Consider the following 19251-nt stretch of genomic DNA (forward strand, 5'->3'; position numbering starts at 1 on the left):
TCCAGGTATGAAGCACTAACTACACAGTCACCTCTAGAGCCAGCCATTGTTGATGTTTTGGATTTTTTTGTATAAAATCTTGCAGTGGGGGAGGAGCTATATGATGGAAGATTTTGTAAACTAAGATGGCATCTGCATATTTAACAGAATTGTTTCAGTTCAGGTGTTTGTTTTTTTAATATCCGACAGTGGTGGTTTTTCGTTTTTGGTTTTGTTTTTTCCATATATAAGGCGCACTGGATTATAAGGTGCACTGTCTATTTTGGAGAAAATTTAAGACTTTTAAGTGCGCCTTATAGTCGTGAAAATACGGTAGTTCCCATGGACGGCAATAGAAGTGAAATTAATCTAAACATAAAGATTCTCCAATGAGCCAAAAAAATCCATCACATTGAAACTGAAAGTAAAAGCATGACCTCAAATGCACTTTAGCTGAGAATTAATTGGCGAATGTTTCCACAATAAAACTCCTTTGAAGTGTGATTACGCTTGCTTTGGAAAAACTGACGACGTGCTGAAAAAAAGTATGATGTCATAACATTTCCGCCATATTGGATTTTTTAGCAACTGTCTTCTATCTATTAACACTTAAGTCCCATGAAAGATTCTTGGCTCATGTTAAACATACAAAAGTCACGTCAAGTGTTGCGTAAAAGCCTCAACACAAACATGATAGAAATATTGGCGGCTGGGATGAACATGTGGTTCCTGAAAGAAATACTAGTACTTCAAATATCTGTGTTTTTTTTTTGGGGGGGGATGTGAAAGCATTTTTGTTTTTTGTCTCATAGCCCCGCTTGATGTTCCCATGTGATTCAATGAGTTGATTCTCATAATGTGTGGCTTTTATTTTCTGAATAGTAGACTTCTTTTCGTTTTCCAGTAAATGGGGGATTTTTAAGTAAAAAAAATAGAACGCTGAAGATCCCAGATTGATTCAAAATACTGGTATTCATACTTTACTGTTGATAATGATTCTGCTTTGCCAAAAAGTTAATGGAAGGGAATTAGTAATACTATTTTTAGGGTTTTTTTTGGCCCAGTTTATGAATCTGGTTTCTCAATGTATTAGTCCTTCCATTTAAATCAGGGTAACTTGCTTGGGAATCATTAAGTTGCTTGTTGTAGGAAAGAGGAGGGACAAGAACATAATTATGACATCTATTTATATTGAATTTTTAAAATTTTGCTCATTAATAATTCATATAATTCAGATTTAGTGTCTACATATCTGGAATCACATATATCAAATGTTAATATTGTATATGTAGATGACGGATCATTAAGAGGTTATGTTTTTTTGTGTTTTGCTTTATCTTTTAATAGTTAAAAAGTTACTTACTTGAATTATAAAGTTTACAAAGCAAAAATCTGAAATTAATTTTACTCGGAATAGTAATACTTTGGTGATGAGAAGTTGAAAGCATGATTGAAGGCAAGAAATTTGCATATACAAATTGAAAAACAAGATTTTTTTGCAATACTCTATTTTGGTTTTGAAGACATTTCTAAAAATCCGAATTAATTTGAAATCTAATTAGAATTATTGAAGCAACTATATATACATACACATATTTATATATATAGATACATGCATGGAATCTACAAGAAGGATGTCTGTGCTAAATGAATGTAAACACTTCAATCAAAACCAAACAAAATGACTCCTCTCATCCCCTTTAAATAAACAGTCACAAGTAGCGGAAAAAAAGTAAGTTGTTTATCTCACCAAAGCATTTCGAAAATCAAACCAAACCAGCTGTGTCATATTTTGATGGGAACTAAACTGCACATCTATACTAATTTAAAATAAAATCTGTAAAAAAAAAACCACAGATTTTCAAAATGGTCCCATTAGGGTTGCTTGTCTTTGTGGTGTTCTACTTTGTCTCCAATTCTATTTTTATTTTTCATATGTTTTTTTTTTCTTAGTCTCAGCTTTCTTGTGTATGAGAGTGAGGACATTGCCAGTAAGGATTAGCCAAACCCACTTTTACTGGGATTACCTGTGGCCTTGGATTAGCTGTGTGGATTTATACCATCATCTCATCTCATTTTCTGAACCCCTTTCATCCACATTAGGTACATGAAGGGTGCTGGAGCCTATCCCATCTGACTCATGCATACTTACATTCATACTTAGGGGCAATTTAGAGTGTCTAATCAGCCTATAATACATGTTTTTGCAATATGGGAGGAAACTGGGGTACCCAGAGGAAACCCACACAGGCCAAGGGAGAACATGCAAACTCCACATAGGTGGAACGACCTGGTTTTGAACCAAGGGCCCAAGAGCTGTGAGGCAGACACGCTAACCAATAATGTCAATTCCATGGCAAAAATGACATCTAAAATATTAGATGTTAATTTCTCAGATACAATTTCATGCAATGATTGGCCATTTCATATTTATGGAATTAGAAACCTACCAAATGGAGTTTAATTCCTTTTCAGGACAGTTGTGGTATTTAATCATGTGACTTGAATCATGATTTTCCTCCAGATTTCAAAACGAAGCTTCAATGCCGTTTCGCTCCTGTTTTTGTCCGATTTTAGCATTTTATTCTAATAACATCATCTGCAAGAAAAGATCATCCCATAAACCAGAGAGTAAATATCTGTTAATCATGGACTTTTTCGAATCCATGACTAAAAAAAGACATTTGGCAAAAAGTCTTTACAAAAATAAACAGATATAAACCCAACAATCACTGCCAGTTAACCGTTGAAACCACCAAATGTCAAAAATCATTTCGTACCGTAATATCTGAAACTAACTACTAGTGGGAATGAAATATTCCTTCAAATGGACTAACTTGTAACATGAAAAATTCATAAATTGGGGCACTCATATGGTCAAAGCAGCACTTAATTACAGCACAACACAAACCGCAGATTGCTTATGTCTATCTATGGATGAAACGCACCACCTTGGCTGACTTTTATACGGATCTGGGCGACCTGTCGCGTATCCTATGGCTTCCACAGACTTTCGTTTCTGGACTCGATGAAGAAGGATACGATACGTCCCGGTTAAAGGGCTCTTAGAGTCCGAACAAGGATTGTTCTGCAAGTGAACAGCTACAATACCCAGATCTGACAATAGAGTCATCACCTCCTTTTCTTCGTCACATAGAGGATTGGAATCTTGAGCTAAGTGAGTCGGATTGAGGGGTAAAGATACATGTGGGCTAGAGTATTGGATCCCATTCAGCCAAGAGCAGTTTGAAACTTGACGTAGCGAGGAACGGTCAACCGGTACGGGTCGTAATAAACCCTTGATAACCAGCTGGCAGTCGTCGGAAACGTAAACCGGAATGCTATAGGCTCCTTGAAGGATACAACGCTTCAATTTACTCAAACTGTCCCCACGGAAAGGCAGAGTGGCAGTCATCATAAAGTAGAGAACAATCCCTAAAGCCCAGATGTCTGAGTAGCAGCCAACGTAGCCCTTATCACGAAAGAGTTCCGGGGCGGCGTATGGCGGCGAACCGCAGAAATTGGTGAGCGGTTCGCTGGGGGCGATCTCGCTGCTGAAACCAAAGTCACCCACCTTGATGCAGTAGCTGGTGGTGTAGAAGATGTTCTCGGCTTTTAGGTCACGGTGGACGATGTTGTGGTCATGCTGGAAGGTTGAATGGGTAAAGGTCACACTCACTTTTTGTATTAAATTCTCCATTGCTCAGGTTTTTTTAGTCTTAATTTTTTTTAGGCTCCTTCATTGGAAAATAAATATATATCATAGCAATATCGCTAATTAATATAACAGAGTATGGAAGTAAGCTGTCTTCCAAAACTCACTTTTGCGTTTTCAACTATTCAGATGGCAACAACTGAGCGTTGTAAAGGTTTCTAATATGGAGGAGATTTACGTTTTTGTGCTTTTTTGCCTCCTATATGACCCTCAGGAAAAGTTTTTTTGACTATTGTCTAATTGCACACAAACTTATTTCATATTCAATTTACTCAGCAATGCATTGCTCAACAAATTAAATCAAGCCATTTATCTCAAACTAATTAAATCATGTTTAATCAAGGTCACAATATTAACTTGATAAAAGTGATTTGAGAATACTTTGAATAACAAGTAGTACTTAAGAAAGTTGAACTCCACTTAAACTCTAGTTTAGTTAGCATGACTAACTGTTTTATTTATATATATATCTATATATATATATATATATATATATATATATATATATATATATATATATATATATATATATATATATATATATATATATATATATATATATATATATATATATATATATATATATATATATATATATATATTTTTTTTTTTTTTTTTTTTAAATAAAAATGGTTTCGTAATTTACCATTTGAAAACACCTTTGCCAGTCTAATAAAAGGAAATGTTTATAAGTACAAGGGCATAAAAATCATGACTTCCACTTCACAGAACATGCAGCAATTTTGTGGTTTTCCTTCATGAGTGTTCTTTGTAAAAAAAGTGTGGGATTGTAACTAATGCTCACCATGTGTTTCACCGCCGAGACCACTTGCGCAAAGATTAATTTGCCCTCCAGATCGCTGAGCTTCCCTCTAGTGGTGACGCGAGAAAACAGATCGCCACCGCTACCGTACTCCATCACCAGGTACATCTTCCTGCTGGTTTCAATCACCTCATACAGACGCACGACGTTGGGGTGACACAGCTTTTCCATACAGCGGATCTCTGATGAAGTTAAGGGCCAGGAACCTTTTTCTGGTTTACGCTGTTTCTCCATGATCTTGACGGCCACTCTTTCTGAGAAGAAATAAGACGGAATTAGTAATAGAAATTAAGGTAAGATTGTAGTCTTCGCTGTGGTTGGGGTTTAAAATTGGGGTCATTTCAGAATTTGATGACATTGAACTTTGTGATAAATGAGCTTTCATTTTGGATATTTGTTCAAAAGAGCTAGGAGTCAAAAATATAATAATATACCGTATTTTCACGACTATAGGGCGCACCGCATTATAAGGCGCACTGCATTTTAAGGCGCACTGCATTTTAAGGCGCACTGCATTATAAGGCGCACCGCATTATAAGGTGCACTACATTATAGGGCGCACTGCATTATAAGGCCTACTTTATTATAAGGTGCACTGCATAATAAGGCGCACTGCATAATAAGGTGCACTGCATTATAAGGCGTACCGTATTATAAGGCGCACTGCATTATAAGGTGCACTGCATTATAAGGCGCACTGCATTATAAGGCGCACTGCATTATAAGGCGCACCCTCAATGTATGACACAATTTAATTGTTTTCCATATATAAGGCGCACTGGATTATAAGGCGCACTGCATTATAAGGCGCACCCTCAATAAATGATACATTTTAATTTTTGTCCAATATATAAAGCACACTGGATTACAAGGCGCCCTGTTTATTTTGGAGAAAATTTAAGACTTTTAAGTGCGCCTTATAGTCGTGAAAATACGGTATATGACTTTTTCTGCTGTCCCACTTGAACAAAGATGGAGCCATGTTGTGAATGGGAGAGTACATATATATAAATAAAGGAGACCTTTAGTCAAAGCGTGGATGCCCAGTCGGACTGATGAGAAATTGCCTTGGCCAATTTCGCCACGCAGCTCGTAGAAACCAACCCTTCGGCCAAGAGTGAGGTCGTTCACGATCCTCTCATTGTGTGCCATGTCGTAGACAGCCTTCTCAAAGGGGGTTAAGCGCGTCCTTTCTGCCTCGCTCAGCTGTGGGGGGGCACTTCTCGGGGTGGCGGAGGCTGGCGACGTTGGAGACTTGGGGGTCTTGTTTGGGGACTCATCTTTAGTTTTTTTACTTGCCTTTTGCTTGGGCCACAGTTTTGTCTTGATGGCTATTGAAAAAAATAATATAAAAATAAGGTACATACAGTTAAGTATATTTTGGTAAAACTTTGAAATCAAGAGAATGAATGTATCTAGATTAAAATACAATGTGCAGAATGAACCTAACCTATACTTTTTTACATTATATGAACACTAATACAGAATGAAGATCATAAATTAATTGTTTACATTGTTGTTGTTGTTCAGTTTTAAGTTTTTTTCTACAAAACTATATATTGTAACAAGTTCTTTGTAGTAGTACAGTATGTGCAGAGGGATAAAATTAGTGAGTGGCTGCTACCAAATTGCAAGGATTAACTATTTTAGACACCGCATTAGTGTGTCTCTTCTAATTGTGGAAACCTTTTGGGACTAAAAGTCAGGTCAGGGTGGAATTATAGCCATCACAGAGAAAGTTGTATTCATTTGTAGTTTTGTGGAATGTTTTTAATGGTTGTGTCGTTTTAAAAAATGAGTCCTGGGGTGCAATGACCCAAAAGAGCAAGTGTGGAAAATCCAACGTGAAAGCAAATATTGACATTATATGTAGTCTTCTCTGATTAGTTTGTTGCGTTGTACTGCTAAATGGATAAAACCAAGTTCTAAAAAATGAGGCTGATAAAAAAATGGGTTTCTTTCCCAACATTATGACAGTTTCTTAATGTTAGCTCATCAAAATATACCATATGTATGCTTATCAAGCATCCCAGAAATCCCAGAACAAGACTCCCATAATGTTGTGAATCGTATGTTTAAAATAATAATAATAACAATTATAGACATTTATATGTACTACTTAATATTTTTAAAAAAGCTCTTCACTTTCTCTTTAAACACAATTGTATTTAAGAGGCGCCACCTTATGGATCCAAGAAGTACTGAACCTCAGCGAAATATAAACAAGAAATTGTACGTAGTATAAGGAAATTAACAGGGGGGAAATGCATATTAAGACTGCTTATTATATATAGTAGAAAAATGTAATGTACCTGCATGCTGTGTGTCCTTCATGCTGTTCCTCAGGTTGTAACACCTGATTGTGGCTGAATATGTGAATGCACTTACATTAGATGAGCCTCAATCCGATTAACGGAGAGTATTAGTGGCTGTTGTCGCACAAACCATTATCTAAGAAATGCTGCATACACCTTTCCAATTTCTCAAAGTAAATCTATGATTACTGGCTGTGAATTCTGATGTTTCATGTTTCTCATTTTAAGGATAAAATGTAGGATTTCAATTAAAAATATAATAATTAAAATAGATTGAAAATATCCTATTTTAAGTTTTTTTAATTTTACATTTAAAAGTATCTATGTTTAATCTTCATCATTAGAGTACTGAGCGTGCATTGTTATGTATCAAAATATAAGATAAACATTACCATTCAGCATGTATGAACTTTCACTCTGACGTTGTAGTCCTAAAAACGAATCGACGACGGACGTTCAACTACAGCCAATAGAAAAGTAGTGGCTTCCAACCTAACCAATCAGCGACTTCTATTGAGTTGGCGGGAGAGGAAAGGGCGGGACCCAAGTGAAGGTTTGTGACAAATCAGCGTGCTCTTAGCTCAGAGAAAGCGGAAGCGCATGCTAGTCCTCTTCTGTTGACATCTTGCCATGTCGCGGACAAAGCACACTTTCCGATTTGCAATCTATCGAATATAACGACGGGTAAAGAAAAGGTAAACAAAAATGGCAGCCACAGTGGCGGTGTCCATCGCCCACGCAGAACCCGAGTCCGAGCGCTACGTGAGCGAGGAAGAGAGCCGTGGGGCCGAGGCGCCGGAGGAAGGCGTTCAGCAGCAGCAACTGCTGCAACAGGCGACGGGCACCGTGGGCCCCGCGGCCGTGGTGGCCCACAACCGGCTGTCCAAACTACCGCTAACCCGCATCAAGGCCCTGATGAAGACCGACCCAGACGTATCCCTCGCCAGCCAAGAGTCTGTCTTTATCATCGCTAAAGCCACGGTACAATCCACAAAACCCTGCAGTGAATATTCTTGAGGGGGTACAGTCTCGCGATATTTAATTCCTGCGGTTTTAATTAACGTCATTTCCCACGAGGATATGTTTTGCCATAATTTAAATTTAATTTTACAACGAAAATGTACTCTTCGGACTATTCGCTCTTTTTTTGTGTCCTCGATTTTCTTTTTTTTCATTGATTTTTGAATATATTATTTCTAAATTAAGCACACTGAAAGTAATATACAGGGTAAAATAAATGGATTTCATTCTATACTCAACTCGTTTTTTGTTACATGCTGTTATGATGTTCACTAAAAAAATGGAAATTTTCATTTGAACTTGATCTTAAATATAAGAATTTTAAATCAAAGCTTAATCCTGCCTCATCATACATAGAATTGAATATATAAATTGTGCTTGCTTTTAACTGTGCTGTTTATGCCATAGGAGCTGTTTGTTGAGATGATCGCCAAAGATGCTTTGGTATATGCTCAACAAGGAAAGAGAAAAACATTGCAAAGAAAGGACCTAGGTAAGTTAAAAAAAATATATATAGTTACATCGATATTAGTTCCATCTGCTGTTCAATGAAAGCGGATCTTATTTTTTTTAAATGCTGAATATATGAAGCCGATATTGAAAGGTGGTATGAAGAAAGTACAATTTTACTGAATTTAAGCACACTTAATTAATATCTCTTCTACAGACAATGCAATTGGGGCCATAGATGAATTTGCATTTTTGGAAGGTGAGGTTCATTTTTCTATTTTATTTACTCTACCAACTAATCCTATCATATAATAACTGCATTATTCTATTACAATGAAAAATAGCTTCCTACATAAAAATGGGTCATTTTTATGAATAGTGGATCATTAAACTGTATTAAAATGGTCACTTTTAAATGTGACCCCTGTTGGATCTTTCATTGACTTAAATAATGAATGCATTTTCCATTTTTTTTTACAGGCACATTAGATTAAATGGCATCTCGGGAGGAAGAAGCAGAAATATGAAATCTTTGTCATAATTTTTTTAAAGACTGAAAAAACTGCTGCATTTTTCACGATTTGGATATTTACATCTGATTTTCTAAACACTGTTTTTGATGGGGGAAGATGTCATCTTTCATTGTCATTTTCAATTTGTGGCAAATAAGAAAGGGACATTTGTTTGTAAATACTGATGAAATGCTTCTCTTTTGTGAAATAAATGCAAAAATCCAAACTATTTGTTTCATTGATTTGATTTCATGCAAAGTAATGATTAGTATGTGTTATTTAAATCCATTTAAAGATTATTTTAGAGCATTTGAAGACCAATTTTTATGATGTTTCATGTCAAGTGTGTTTACATCATTCAATGCTAAAGTGGTCGCTGTCCAAGGTCCTGACTTTTTGTATACAACTAAATACCCCATACTTGTTCATATATGCATACATATACACTAATTTCTCTACTTTAAGGCACAACTTCAATGAATGGCCTATTTTAAAATGTGTTTCCTATATATAGCTCAACAGATTTTAAATAGGAAGGGTAGTAGTAATAGTAAATGATTGTGTTATACATCCACTAGATGGAGATAAAGTAGTAGTAGTAGTTAGGATTTGTGTTATACATCAACTGGCTATGATAAATGGAATTTCATACAGTGATCAACCAATATTAATCCACAATAAAGCACTCTCCTGGCTTTTAATCGTGCCAAAATTTAAGGCATAATTACTACATATTATTAGGGTTAAATGCCTAAACCAGAAGGTACAACTGCAAGTATATATTGAATCAAAAGCTCCAAAAGATTCAAGCAGTACCTATACAACAGCACAAGGTGTCCTAATCCCCGCATAGTAGGTTTTTACTTCATTATAAAGTACATTTGACTACTCTAAAAAGTGATAACAGCACCATTTACACATCTAAACTTTAAGTCCACTTCAAAGCATAGATATGAACTAGTCAAAGTTGAACAATTTTGATAAAAAACATCAATTGTTGTGTGACACTAAGAAAAAAGCCTCACAAGTTTCAGGTTTGTGTTAGGAATGTTCAACATGTTGTTCTTGCTGACCGCATCTGTTAACCACATCCAAAGTACTCTGGTTCACACTGAAGGTAGTACAGTCAAGCCCCCCCCCTCAAGTTGTTGCACTACGAATTTTCCAAATAAATGTCTGAGTGTATTTAAGATGATTCTCTGGGTTTAGTGTTTCGGCTAGCGATGAAACAGAGCTGTGAGAATCACAGATGTTTAGTTCCAAGAGTGCGCCAGTCAACTCCCAGCAGAGGAATGTCTTACTGACACGCAGTAAAAACACATAATCTCATGCTGAAAGGTTTGGACATTGTTTTATTTCTACAGTCAATAAAGACATTCCACTAAGGCAGTTTTAGGTTAGTAGAAAAAATCCAAAGCCTCTCTCACTCAATGAAAATTTGGAAAGTGGTTGGTTTGATGGCTCATATTGGCGAGAGTTGGCGAAACATCCTTTCTTTCATCTCACTTGAGATCCTAAAATGGCTATGTTGATCAAAAATGCCATTGTTTTTCCACAATTGGCAATATTGAAATTGTACAGAAGATCCTACACTCAAAATGGATTGGACGCCCATCAACGTCCAATCCCAATCGCAGTGATCACTCAATGCCAGCAGTCCTATTTGAAATATATTGGATGTCTATAACTGTGTACAAGACTTCAAGTAACACAATAATCCAAAATAAGGATATTTCTAAAATATAATATTCACTTATTTTCATAATTCATTGCGGGCCATCTGAATTCAGGTCTTGGGACCACAATTGGCCCACGTTCCATAGTTTGGACACCACTTGAGTGATTTTTTTTTAGCGAAACTTCTTCCAATTTATAACCAAGAACGTTCATTTTAAACACTGACACATTCACAGTTATGTTGTTTTTGGATACTTCCAAAACTAAAAAAAAAAAAAAAAAAAACGAGGGCTGGCAGCAATCATTTGTGCAAAAGCCCCTCCCACTTCACAAGAGTAATACGCAAATTATGGTCAATGGCCCTGAAAGATTTGAAACAAGGTCCAAAATCAAGCTTTACTACCTGATTAGGAACCACAAAGGCTCAAAAGCCACACGCATATATACACTCACAACAAGAATCCTGCTTCTAAAGCTGATCCAAATAATTCCCAGAATGTTATAATGTGGAATTTATTTGTGTTGAGATCCACATAACTTATTCTCTAAATCACGCAGCTCTTTGTTTGCCTCATGGCAAAGATTAGATCAACTATTTGCCCTTGTGCATTTTTTTTTATCCCTCGGATATCCCTTCCAGGTACGACGAAAAAATAGCTTGCGAATTGAGCCTTTGCTACCGCTCCAGGGAGAAACCCCCTCCCTGCTCTCTTTTTTTCTCACCACAACCCCCCTCAGAGGAGAAACACATTAGCGTCTCACTGTAACTTTTATTTTTGATTGCCCGCATTTTTGTGAGTCTGCACACCTTGACAGGAGATATTTTAATCGCCGCAGAGCTATGCGGAAAATGTCTTTGGCTCACAAGTAGACCTGTGTCCATGTGGAAGGTATGTTTTTGCAGCTGAGATTCCAACCTGATTTCTTAGGTCAAATTCTTGAACTCCGTCCCCTAACGCGTGCCCGCCGCATACACACATGCACGGACATACTTGGACTCCATCCTGGGCCCTTTTCGGAGCTTCGAGTGCATAGTTTCACTTCCACGGCTCAAATAAGAATGCCCCCTCTCGAGGGGGCGTATTGTTGCCTCATTCTCTGAATAGTTCTTCGCTTTACCCAGGGAGCAAATAACATTTTCATTTGTGAATGGTGCTTCCTAATGTCTGTCAATATCCTTTCTCTACATCAAAAATCAGGCTAATGAAACTCACCATATAGGCCCCTATAGACAATACTATCATGACCTATCTGACATATTGTATGGAAAACCTACTGTATTTTCACGACTATAAGGCGCACTTAAAAGTCTTAAATTTTCTCCAAATTAGACAGTGCGCCTTATAATCCAGCGCGCCTTATCTAAAGGAAAAAACTGAAAACCAAAAACGAAAACCCACCACTGTCGGATATTAAAAAAACACAAACGCCTGAACTGAAACAATAATGTTAAATATGCAGATCAGCCATCTTCCATCATATAGCTCCTCCCCCACTGCAAGATTTTATACAAAAAAATCCAAAACATCAACAATGGCTGGCTCTAGAGGTGACTGTGTAGTGAGTGCTTCATACCTGGAAGTCAATAGCAATTACCGTATTTTCACCACTATAAGGCGCACGTAAAAGTCTTAAATTTTCTCCAAAATAGACACTGCGCCTTATAATACAGTGCGGCTTATAGTCGTGAAAATACGGTAATTGTTCTTAACTCATAGTTAACTTATAGTTGACAGGGTATAAAATAATGATATTTTCTGTTGCAAATGCACCTCATATATCATTTTTAATTTTCCACTGTTTAAAAATGCATGTATTCTAACCTGAATTTGGATGCCAGATGTGTGTGGTAAAATCTTATTGCTTTGAATGAATGTTAATTCACTTCACCTACCTGTAGAAGTTTATTTCTCTTGGTTAGATCCTCTTTAGATGTGTTATTGATACAGCTTCTTCATTTGTGGTATCTGTAAAAAGTCAAAGAAAAGACGAATAAATGCAAATATATAGCCTTTCACGGTCATTTTTTTCTGTCAAAAACCTCATTGTATTTGAACATCAAATAACAATAATAATGTATATGTAAGTCACTATAACAATACAGGCACTTAACACATTTTGTCTGAAAAAAATCTGTTATTTGTGTCACAATGGGTCAAATTGCCAAATTTTAATTAAAAGTGCGTTTCTATAATTAAAAAAAGGCCTTATTTCCTATTTTCACTCATCTTAGTTGACCACCCTTTTGTTCAACACCACCCTCTGCTGTCGACCCAAATTATTATCACAATGATGTGCAAATGTCACATCACTAAACTCGGAAAAGAGACTTACCTTATGTCTAACAAAAATATGGGATAACCATGTATTGGTTTGAACCTAAAATAGGCTAATTATTTTCCAAAATGATGAAGGAAAACTAAGAAACCTTTCAAGATCAATCGAAAAGGCATATTTTAATCTGTGTCAGCACATAAAACACATTCTTAAAAAAAAATTGCATGTTAACTTTTCAACATGAGCTGCCATATAGTGTTAAAGCACAAAATATGTACAGATATTACAAAAAAATCATTGTTTTGTTTCTGAATAATCATGTTCTAATGTTCTTTTGGTGTTACATAGACCGAGGAGGGTGAGGTCGATAAAGACACACGACGGCCACATTTTCCAAATATGTGAATCATTCAGCTGGCTAAATGTATGATAATTACACAGTGAAAGTAGCGTATGAGTCAAACTTTTTAAGACAGACATAAAACAAAAGCTGGGAATACCCGAACTCTCCCTGCCAGAATGCTCTGTTTGTTTTCACCTACTATTGCGAAAATACATGACAGAAGAATTTAATCTCAGATACCCTTAAATAAGATCCACTCTGACTGCTGAAATGCATTCTAAGCTGACACTGATGTGAATCTTGTGATATACTCATCAGCACTTAGTTTCCTTGACTACCAAAGGACGCTGTATTGAAATATATCATGACAGCACAAGTTTGAAGTTTCCAAGATCAACATATCACTTCATGAGCAGCAGGGTTCCCCCCAGCAAAGAAAAATATAGGCTTCTCTCCTTAAATTGCTTCTATGATTACCTGACTACCGTATTTTCACGACTATAAAGCACACTTAAAAGTCTTAAATTTTCTCCAAAATAGACAGCGCGCCTTATAATCCAGTGCGCCTTATATATGGAAAAAACTGAAAACCAAAAATGAAAAACCACCACTGTCGGATATTAAAAAAACACAAACGCCTGAACTGAAACAATACTGTTAAATATGCAGATCAGCCATCTTAGTTTACAAAATCTTCCATCATGTAGCTCCTCCCCCACTGCAAGATTTTATACAAAAAAATCCAAAACATCAACAATGGCTGGCTCTAGAGGTGACTGTAGAGTAGTGAGTGCTCCATACCTGGAAGTCAATAGCAATTACCGTATTTTCACGACAATAAGGCGCACATAAAAGTCTTAAATTTTCTCCAAAATAGACAGTGCGCCTTATAATTCAGTGCGCCTTATATATGGAAAAAAATGTAATTCATTGAGGCTGCACCTTATAATGCGGTGCGCCTTACAGTCGTGAAAATATGGTAATCATAATCCTAAGAAGACTTAAAGGCCAACTCTAATGTCAAATATTAAAGTAAATTAACTAACAAATAATCAAGTAATGGCAAAATAGTAGTGATTCTTTGGAAAATACCAACACGAATGGCTAAAATCCACACAGGTTTTTGGTCTATGTTGACAACAAGTACTGTTTTGCAGCTGTGAAATAACCAAAAAAATTAAAACAATGTTGAACCTTGCCAGTCATAGTTCCTTCCAATCACCATCACTGGTATCCATCTAGTACAGCTTTTAGTTTATGTCTATAAAAGGCCAAACTATTTGCCTTTTCTATAAAAGAGCATAAAGGGCAGCAGTAGCTGCAAAGTATTCAAGCCCCTCAAAATCCAAGCCAATCTTGCACTCAGTTGTGATACGGGGGTCTACATTTCTGGTTTTAAACAGCATGTTGTTCACATTTATCATCCAACACATCAGAAATTCTTGGAGCGACCCTTGGCTCTAAGTATAGCCTTTAGTGAGAGCCCACAGTTTTCCCCCCCAAAAAATTCTGATGCTTAAAAAAGAACCACTGGAATACACCTGCTGTTCAATGACATTTTCCAGCCAGAACAAATAAGACTCTTACTCGTTAATATTCCCCTATTTTTTTTAAAATCCAAATATCTGCCTTGTAAAACAACCCCGAGAAAAAAGCCAAAGAATGTGGAGTGATTTTTTTTTTTTAATCTTCCGATAAGATACACGGGAGGAGTTTGGAGATGGGAGGGGAGTGTGACAAAATGGCAAGATGAAACTGGACAAACACATGGAGGGAGGGAAAGATAGTGAGATTAAAAAAAAAAAAAATAGAGCTGGTGAAAGTGAGTGAGTGAGAGATGGGCAGGGAGGTATAAAAAGAGGGAGGGAGTCATAGAAGAGAGGCAGCAGCCATAGAGAGAGAGAGAGGTGAGCGACTAAATCATCCTCTTATTTGCCAGTTTCATCATGTCCATGCTGCAGATGTTGACTGTTATCTCCCTGATGTTTCTCCTTCTGGCATGTGCCCAAGGTAAGACTAGTTCATTGCTCTGATGGCAGGTGTACGAAAGCGTGATGGCGAATCTGGGGAAAATAGGGTAGGAAGGGGAGGAGTGAAAGTGTTGCGGCGAAGGATGTAAACAAGAGGGGCTCGGTTGTGGAGAACGGTCAAATGGTCAGCATGTATATAACATGGTGTCGCTTTGCCTAAGTGTGCATGAGATTTGGATTCCTAATGTGGCGTAAGCGGGGAGTGTTGTCCTATTTTGGCGGTATACTTTGGTTTGCTTGATATAATTGCTTAGGATGAAATCCGCCACCATCGCAGCAGCACTCCCACGTACGCGACACATGGAAACAGTCATGCTGAGTACAGCCCAGTGGGATGCTATTGTACTATATGTGTGTGTTCATATGATATGTGAGTGTGTGTTTTGTACTTTCTCTGCAAGGGATATAACCCTAAGGGTCATCACCTGCCAAAAGTAGACATGAATACTTTATAGATGTGAGTTGGAGTAATGTGTTGGTGTCCAAACTAAAGTGTGTGGGCTATATGTGGGTCACCGCCCGGTTTTTATTGGTCCCGGGCAAATGATGACAATGTTATTGGATATGGTTCGGACAAGAAGGTTAAATTCGGGGTAGATTTGGTTGTATTTTTCAGGTTTGGTTGAGGTTTTTTATGTGTGTTTATGTTACAATAGGAGAAAAGTGCCTGGATGTTGTAATTTTGTGTTATAAAAATTGTATTGCTTTCAGTAGTGTAAATAGAAGTAGAAATTTGTTTACACTTTGGATTCATTTGTTCGTTTGTAATGAACTAATTCACTTTGGGGAAGTTGTAAACCTCGAATCCAATTTGAGTCGTCATATTTCATTGTCATTGACGTCCAATTGAAATTAAATGGGAGGGTTGACAGGGATTGTTCAATTGTTAAAACAGATTGGCAGATAATTACTTCATATTTAAAATACACTTTAAAAAATCCAACCTTTTATACTTGATACCAATCATGAATTTAACAAATGAAAGTGGAAACAATTCAAGTAGGGTTTTGCATTCTTTGATTTTTCTGAACATCGCCCTTGAAGAAAAAAAACTTTGGACACCCCCCAATTAATGAGTCAATATCCCAATGAGTTTTTTTATTTATTTATTAGGAAGGTCCCAATTTGTACTGGCTAACATAGTAATACCGCAAAACTAAAGTATTCTTACTATTGATTGACTGCTATCAGTGTTTTTGCTGTATATAAATGTAAATATAAGGATAATGATTAATTGATGACTACTCAAAACGTTATTCTACTCATGTTTTTCAGGTAAAGGTGTACAAATGCAACGAGATGTCCAATGCTGCATGTTGTATTCCCACGGCAAAGTACGTACCAAGGACGTACTACGGTTTGAAGTACAGACCGAAGGACCAGATTGCAGTATACAAGCCATAATGCAAGTATTTCAACTATCTACCATCAACTATCCCAAAAGCAAAAAGAGTACAAGATTGAAAACGTTGCCCTCTGGTTACCTAATGTCCGGGTGAAAAGCTGTGGTTGTCATTTCAGGTTAAGTTATTATGACAGGGCGTAATTGTCAAGGATGTGAGAAGAAATGTGGGAATAACACGTGGTGTAAACATTTTTCTCTGCCAGTTTGTCAAGTTGTTGGTCAGAAACAGAAAGGTTGAGAAAGCTATTGGGTTAATAAATGAGATGTTGTTGGGGAATGTAAGCCTCCATGGAATTCCATTGGTTCTTAAAAACTTGTATATTCATGTACAATGTACAATTTCTTCCAATTTTGCTAGTCTCTACACCAAAAAGGCAGTGAAGTGTGCCGACCCCAGAGACCGAAAAGTGAAAAGATTGCTGCGAAAGCTCCTGCAAAGACAGCGGACCAAGGCCCATCGAACAATGTGGCTCCTTCCTCATGACAACTTGCCTGTCATGACAGAGGTCAGATATGATTTTGTTATGCTGATAGCTTGGAGACACTCCCAACTGGCATTGGGCAGTAAAAACAGTATAAAACACCGAAGAATGTAAAAAAGTAAAGTCAAATGCTATTGGGCAATTGTATCTTAATGGGAACACAATACAGTAATCCCTCGAATATTACAGTTAATGTAGAGCAGACATGGCCGCGATAAAAAAAATAAAAACGCAAAAAGTAGGATCACCCCCATTATTACTATCACAATACTATAATAATTTTCATGCCTTCTACAGAAATACAAGTACACAAGTTTTTTTTTACCAAAAAGTGAACATTCATTAAATATTACAGTATAAGCATATCAAAATACTAATGTCTTAATATCTAAATTTAGTCTATATATACAAATGTAACAAAATACAAGTACACAAGTACGATTACCAAAAAGTGTACATTCATTAAATATTACAGTATAATCATATCAAAATACTAATGTATTAATATCTAAATTTAGTCTATATATATATATATATACAAATGTAAAAAAAAATTAAAAAGTTACATTGAAAATAATTCCTCTCCACTTGATATAAATTTAAAGAAAAAAACTGATTAATGGGAGTTTTAGTCTAGGTCCTTTAAGGGGAGCAATATCCGCGATATTCGAGGGATTACTGTAGGTTTTTACTTTGGTTGATCATTTAAAATCACTGGATAGAAGAAGCATAACCTACCTACCTATATTCACTATTAATAATACCAGTCAGTTCTACAACAACTTGTCAACAAGTGGTTAATCTCCATCATTACACATTCACACACAATAGCACAAAAAATCTGAGTTAATGATGTTGTTTACAATGTTTTATGTTCTCTTTATCTGCATATTAGGAAAAGAAAGACAACTGGGCCATCCTCAATACCGAATGATGGAAATACGTCATGAATGGAGTAAAATGAATAGTCGTAGGTATGTTGTTTTTTTTTTTTTTTAAAGTGTATCAAGGGTATTAAATAAAAGATGTATACGGCTTTTTACTTTCCTACAGGCCAAGTAAACTGTCAGCATCTCGTCATCCTACAGTAAAAACAACAATTAGCTGACTCTCCAGTCATCTTGTCCCTCTATATCACAAATATATGTCTACAGTTGACCAGACTTGGGCAGCAATATCTATTTAAATGGCTTTACATATTTTACTACACAAACTGTGCTTGACAGATGATGACGATTACGAAAGCGAGGAGTAGATTGAGTTGTAAAATACGCAAGATGGATTAATCTAACATGGCTCTCTTACTGTTATTTACCAGAGTCTGCCTCAAAAAAAAAAGTGTCTCCCTTTTCCATCCATAATGTCTTTGTGGCTAAAAATATTGTGATTTGAAAAAGAAATTGTATAAATGAGCAGTAATTTTTAAATAGCATCCTAAAAGTAAGATACTTATACGCTTATTTGTGCTTTGTAAGTATTCTCTCACTCACGTTTAACTGCTCGGAAGTACTTTATGTTTTGTGGGTGCAAAAAGTTATAGGGGAGCATTTTTTTTTATCGACATGCACTTTGTTTTGTATAATCCGGGTTTCATAGTCACTTTTTTAGACTTTGATCTCCCGTTTGTGACTGTTATACAACTGAGCTGGAGATGTAAAAGCCACATATGGTAAAAAAAAAAAGCTCTTTATATTGACTGTTAATAGTGTAACTCTAGAGTCGGTGTTTCAAACCAGCTATTTGTCATTCTCAACAATAGATAGTCAGACATTAAACTATGCCAAAGTACTCTTCTTGATTTTCATTCATCATGTAAGAAAGCTGTTCAATCTTCGAGGGCTCGATTGTGTGTGAAGCATACAAATATTGTAAAAGAAGAATACACTGTACAAGGAAATACACTATGTTAAGTGAATTATTTTATAAAAGAACCTGAAACTATTTTTTGGTTGTGTCTTATATCGGATAAATGGTTATTTTCCATTTTGTGAACACAATTGTTACAATGCATGTGAATCAGTCATAGCACTTACCTTTTTTTAAAAAAAAAAAAAACATTTTCTTGTACTGTAGACAGATTATAAAGAGCAATAAATTCAAATTATCCCTCAAAATTCAGTAAATACCACATGAATAAGCAGGAGAATTTTTTTGGGGAGTAAAAGATTTTAAAGAAATTCTGTAAGAAATAATATTTATGTCAACATCTGTTGTTTTCACAAT

General features: G+C 36.2%; 3 protein-coding genes across 5 annotated transcripts; 2 read left to right on the forward strand and 1 right to left on the reverse strand.

Moving 5' to 3' along the window:
• Positions 1 to 1541: 1541 nt before the first annotated feature.
• On the reverse strand, positions 1542 to 7841 carry LOC144196480 (serine/threonine-protein kinase NIM1). 2 transcript variants are annotated; one of them, XM_077716689.1, is made up of 4 exons: positions 7225 to 7841; positions 5540 to 5848; positions 4500 to 4771; positions 1542 to 3625 (listed from the first exon to the last, which is right to left on the reverse strand). In XM_077716689.1, the coding sequence occupies exons 1-4, from the start codon at positions 7232 to 7234 to the stop codon at positions 2873 to 2875; spliced, it is 1344 nt and encodes a 447-aa protein (XP_077572815.1). In that variant the 5' UTR covers positions 7235 to 7841; the 3' UTR covers positions 1542 to 2872. The 2 variants fall into 2 exon arrangements, with proteins under 2 accessions (XP_077572815.1, XP_077572814.1); XM_077716688.1 differs by lacking the exon at positions 7225 to 7841 and adding an exon at positions 6830 to 6924.
• On the forward strand, positions 7386 to 8996 carry pole4 (polymerase (DNA-directed), epsilon 4, accessory subunit). Its single transcript, XM_077716690.1, has 4 exons — positions 7386 to 7813; positions 8261 to 8345; positions 8520 to 8561; positions 8783 to 8996. Exons 1-4 carry the CDS (start codon positions 7538 to 7540, stop codon positions 8794 to 8796), a joined length of 417 nt encoding a protein of 138 aa, XP_077572816.1. The 5' UTR covers positions 7386 to 7537; the 3' UTR covers positions 8797 to 8996.
• A 5952-nt stretch (positions 8997 to 14948) lies between these two features.
• ccl44 (chemokine (C-C motif) ligand 44) lies at positions 14949 to 18969 on the forward strand. Of its 2 annotated transcripts, none has more exons than XM_077717151.1 (5): positions 14949 to 15121; positions 16417 to 16546; positions 16905 to 17052; positions 17924 to 17998; positions 18082 to 18969. In XM_077717151.1, the coding sequence occupies exons 1-4, from the start codon at positions 15058 to 15060 to the stop codon at positions 17960 to 17962; spliced, it is 381 nt and encodes a 126-aa protein (XP_077573277.1). In that variant the 5' UTR covers positions 14949 to 15057; the 3' UTR covers positions 17963 to 17998; positions 18082 to 18969. The 2 variants fall into 2 exon arrangements, with proteins under 2 accessions (XP_077573277.1, XP_077573276.1); XM_077717150.1 differs by having other exon boundaries at positions 14951 to 15121; positions 17924 to 18002.
• Positions 18970 to 19251: the final 282 nt, after the last annotated feature.

This window comes from Stigmatopora nigra, chromosome 5 (assembly GCF_051989575.1).
Source record: "Stigmatopora nigra isolate UIUO_SnigA chromosome 5, RoL_Snig_1.1, whole genome shotgun sequence".
NCBI classification, from domain to species: Eukaryota; Metazoa; Chordata; class Actinopteri; order Syngnathiformes; family Syngnathidae; genus Stigmatopora; species Stigmatopora nigra.

What these genes read in the sequence shown, in the direction of transcription:
- LOC144196480 (XM_077716688.1), bottom strand. Translation starts at nt 6,851, where the DNA reads ATGAAGGACACACAGCATGCAG. An exon ending in GAAGGACACACAGCATGCAG is followed by an intron (nt 5,849 to 6,829) that starts GTACATTACATT and finishes TTTTTTCAATAG; the next exon opens with CCATCAAGACAAAACTGTGG. An exon ending in CATCCACGCTTTGACTAAAG is followed by an intron (nt 4,772 to 5,539) that starts GTCTCCTTTATT and finishes ATTTCTTCTCAG; the next exon opens with AAAGAGTGGCCGTCAAGATC.
- pole4 (XM_077716690.1), top strand. Translation starts at nt 7,538, where the DNA reads ATGGCAGCCACAGTGGCGGTGTCCATCGCCCACGCAGAACCCGAGTCC. An exon ending in TTATCATCGCTAAAGCCACG is followed by an intron (nt 7,814 to 8,260) that starts GTACAATCCACA and finishes TTTATGCCATAG; the next exon opens with GAGCTGTTTGTTGAGATGAT. An exon ending in ATTGCAAAGAAAGGACCTAG is followed by an intron (nt 8,346 to 8,519) that starts GTAAGTTAAAAA and finishes TCTCTTCTACAG; the next exon opens with ACAATGCAATTGGGGCCATA.
- ccl44 (XM_077717151.1), top strand. Translation starts at nt 15,058, where the DNA reads ATGTCCATGCTGCAGATGTTGACTGTTATCTCCCTGATGTTTCTCCTT. An exon ending in CCTTCTGGCATGTGCCCAAG is followed by an intron (nt 15,122 to 16,416) that starts GTAAGACTAGTT and finishes CATGTTTTTCAG; the next exon opens with GTAAAGGTGTACAAATGCAA. An exon ending in ACTTGCCTGTCATGACAGAG is followed by an intron (nt 17,053 to 17,923) that starts GTCAGATATGAT and finishes TCTGCATATTAG; the next exon opens with GAAAAGAAAGACAACTGGGC.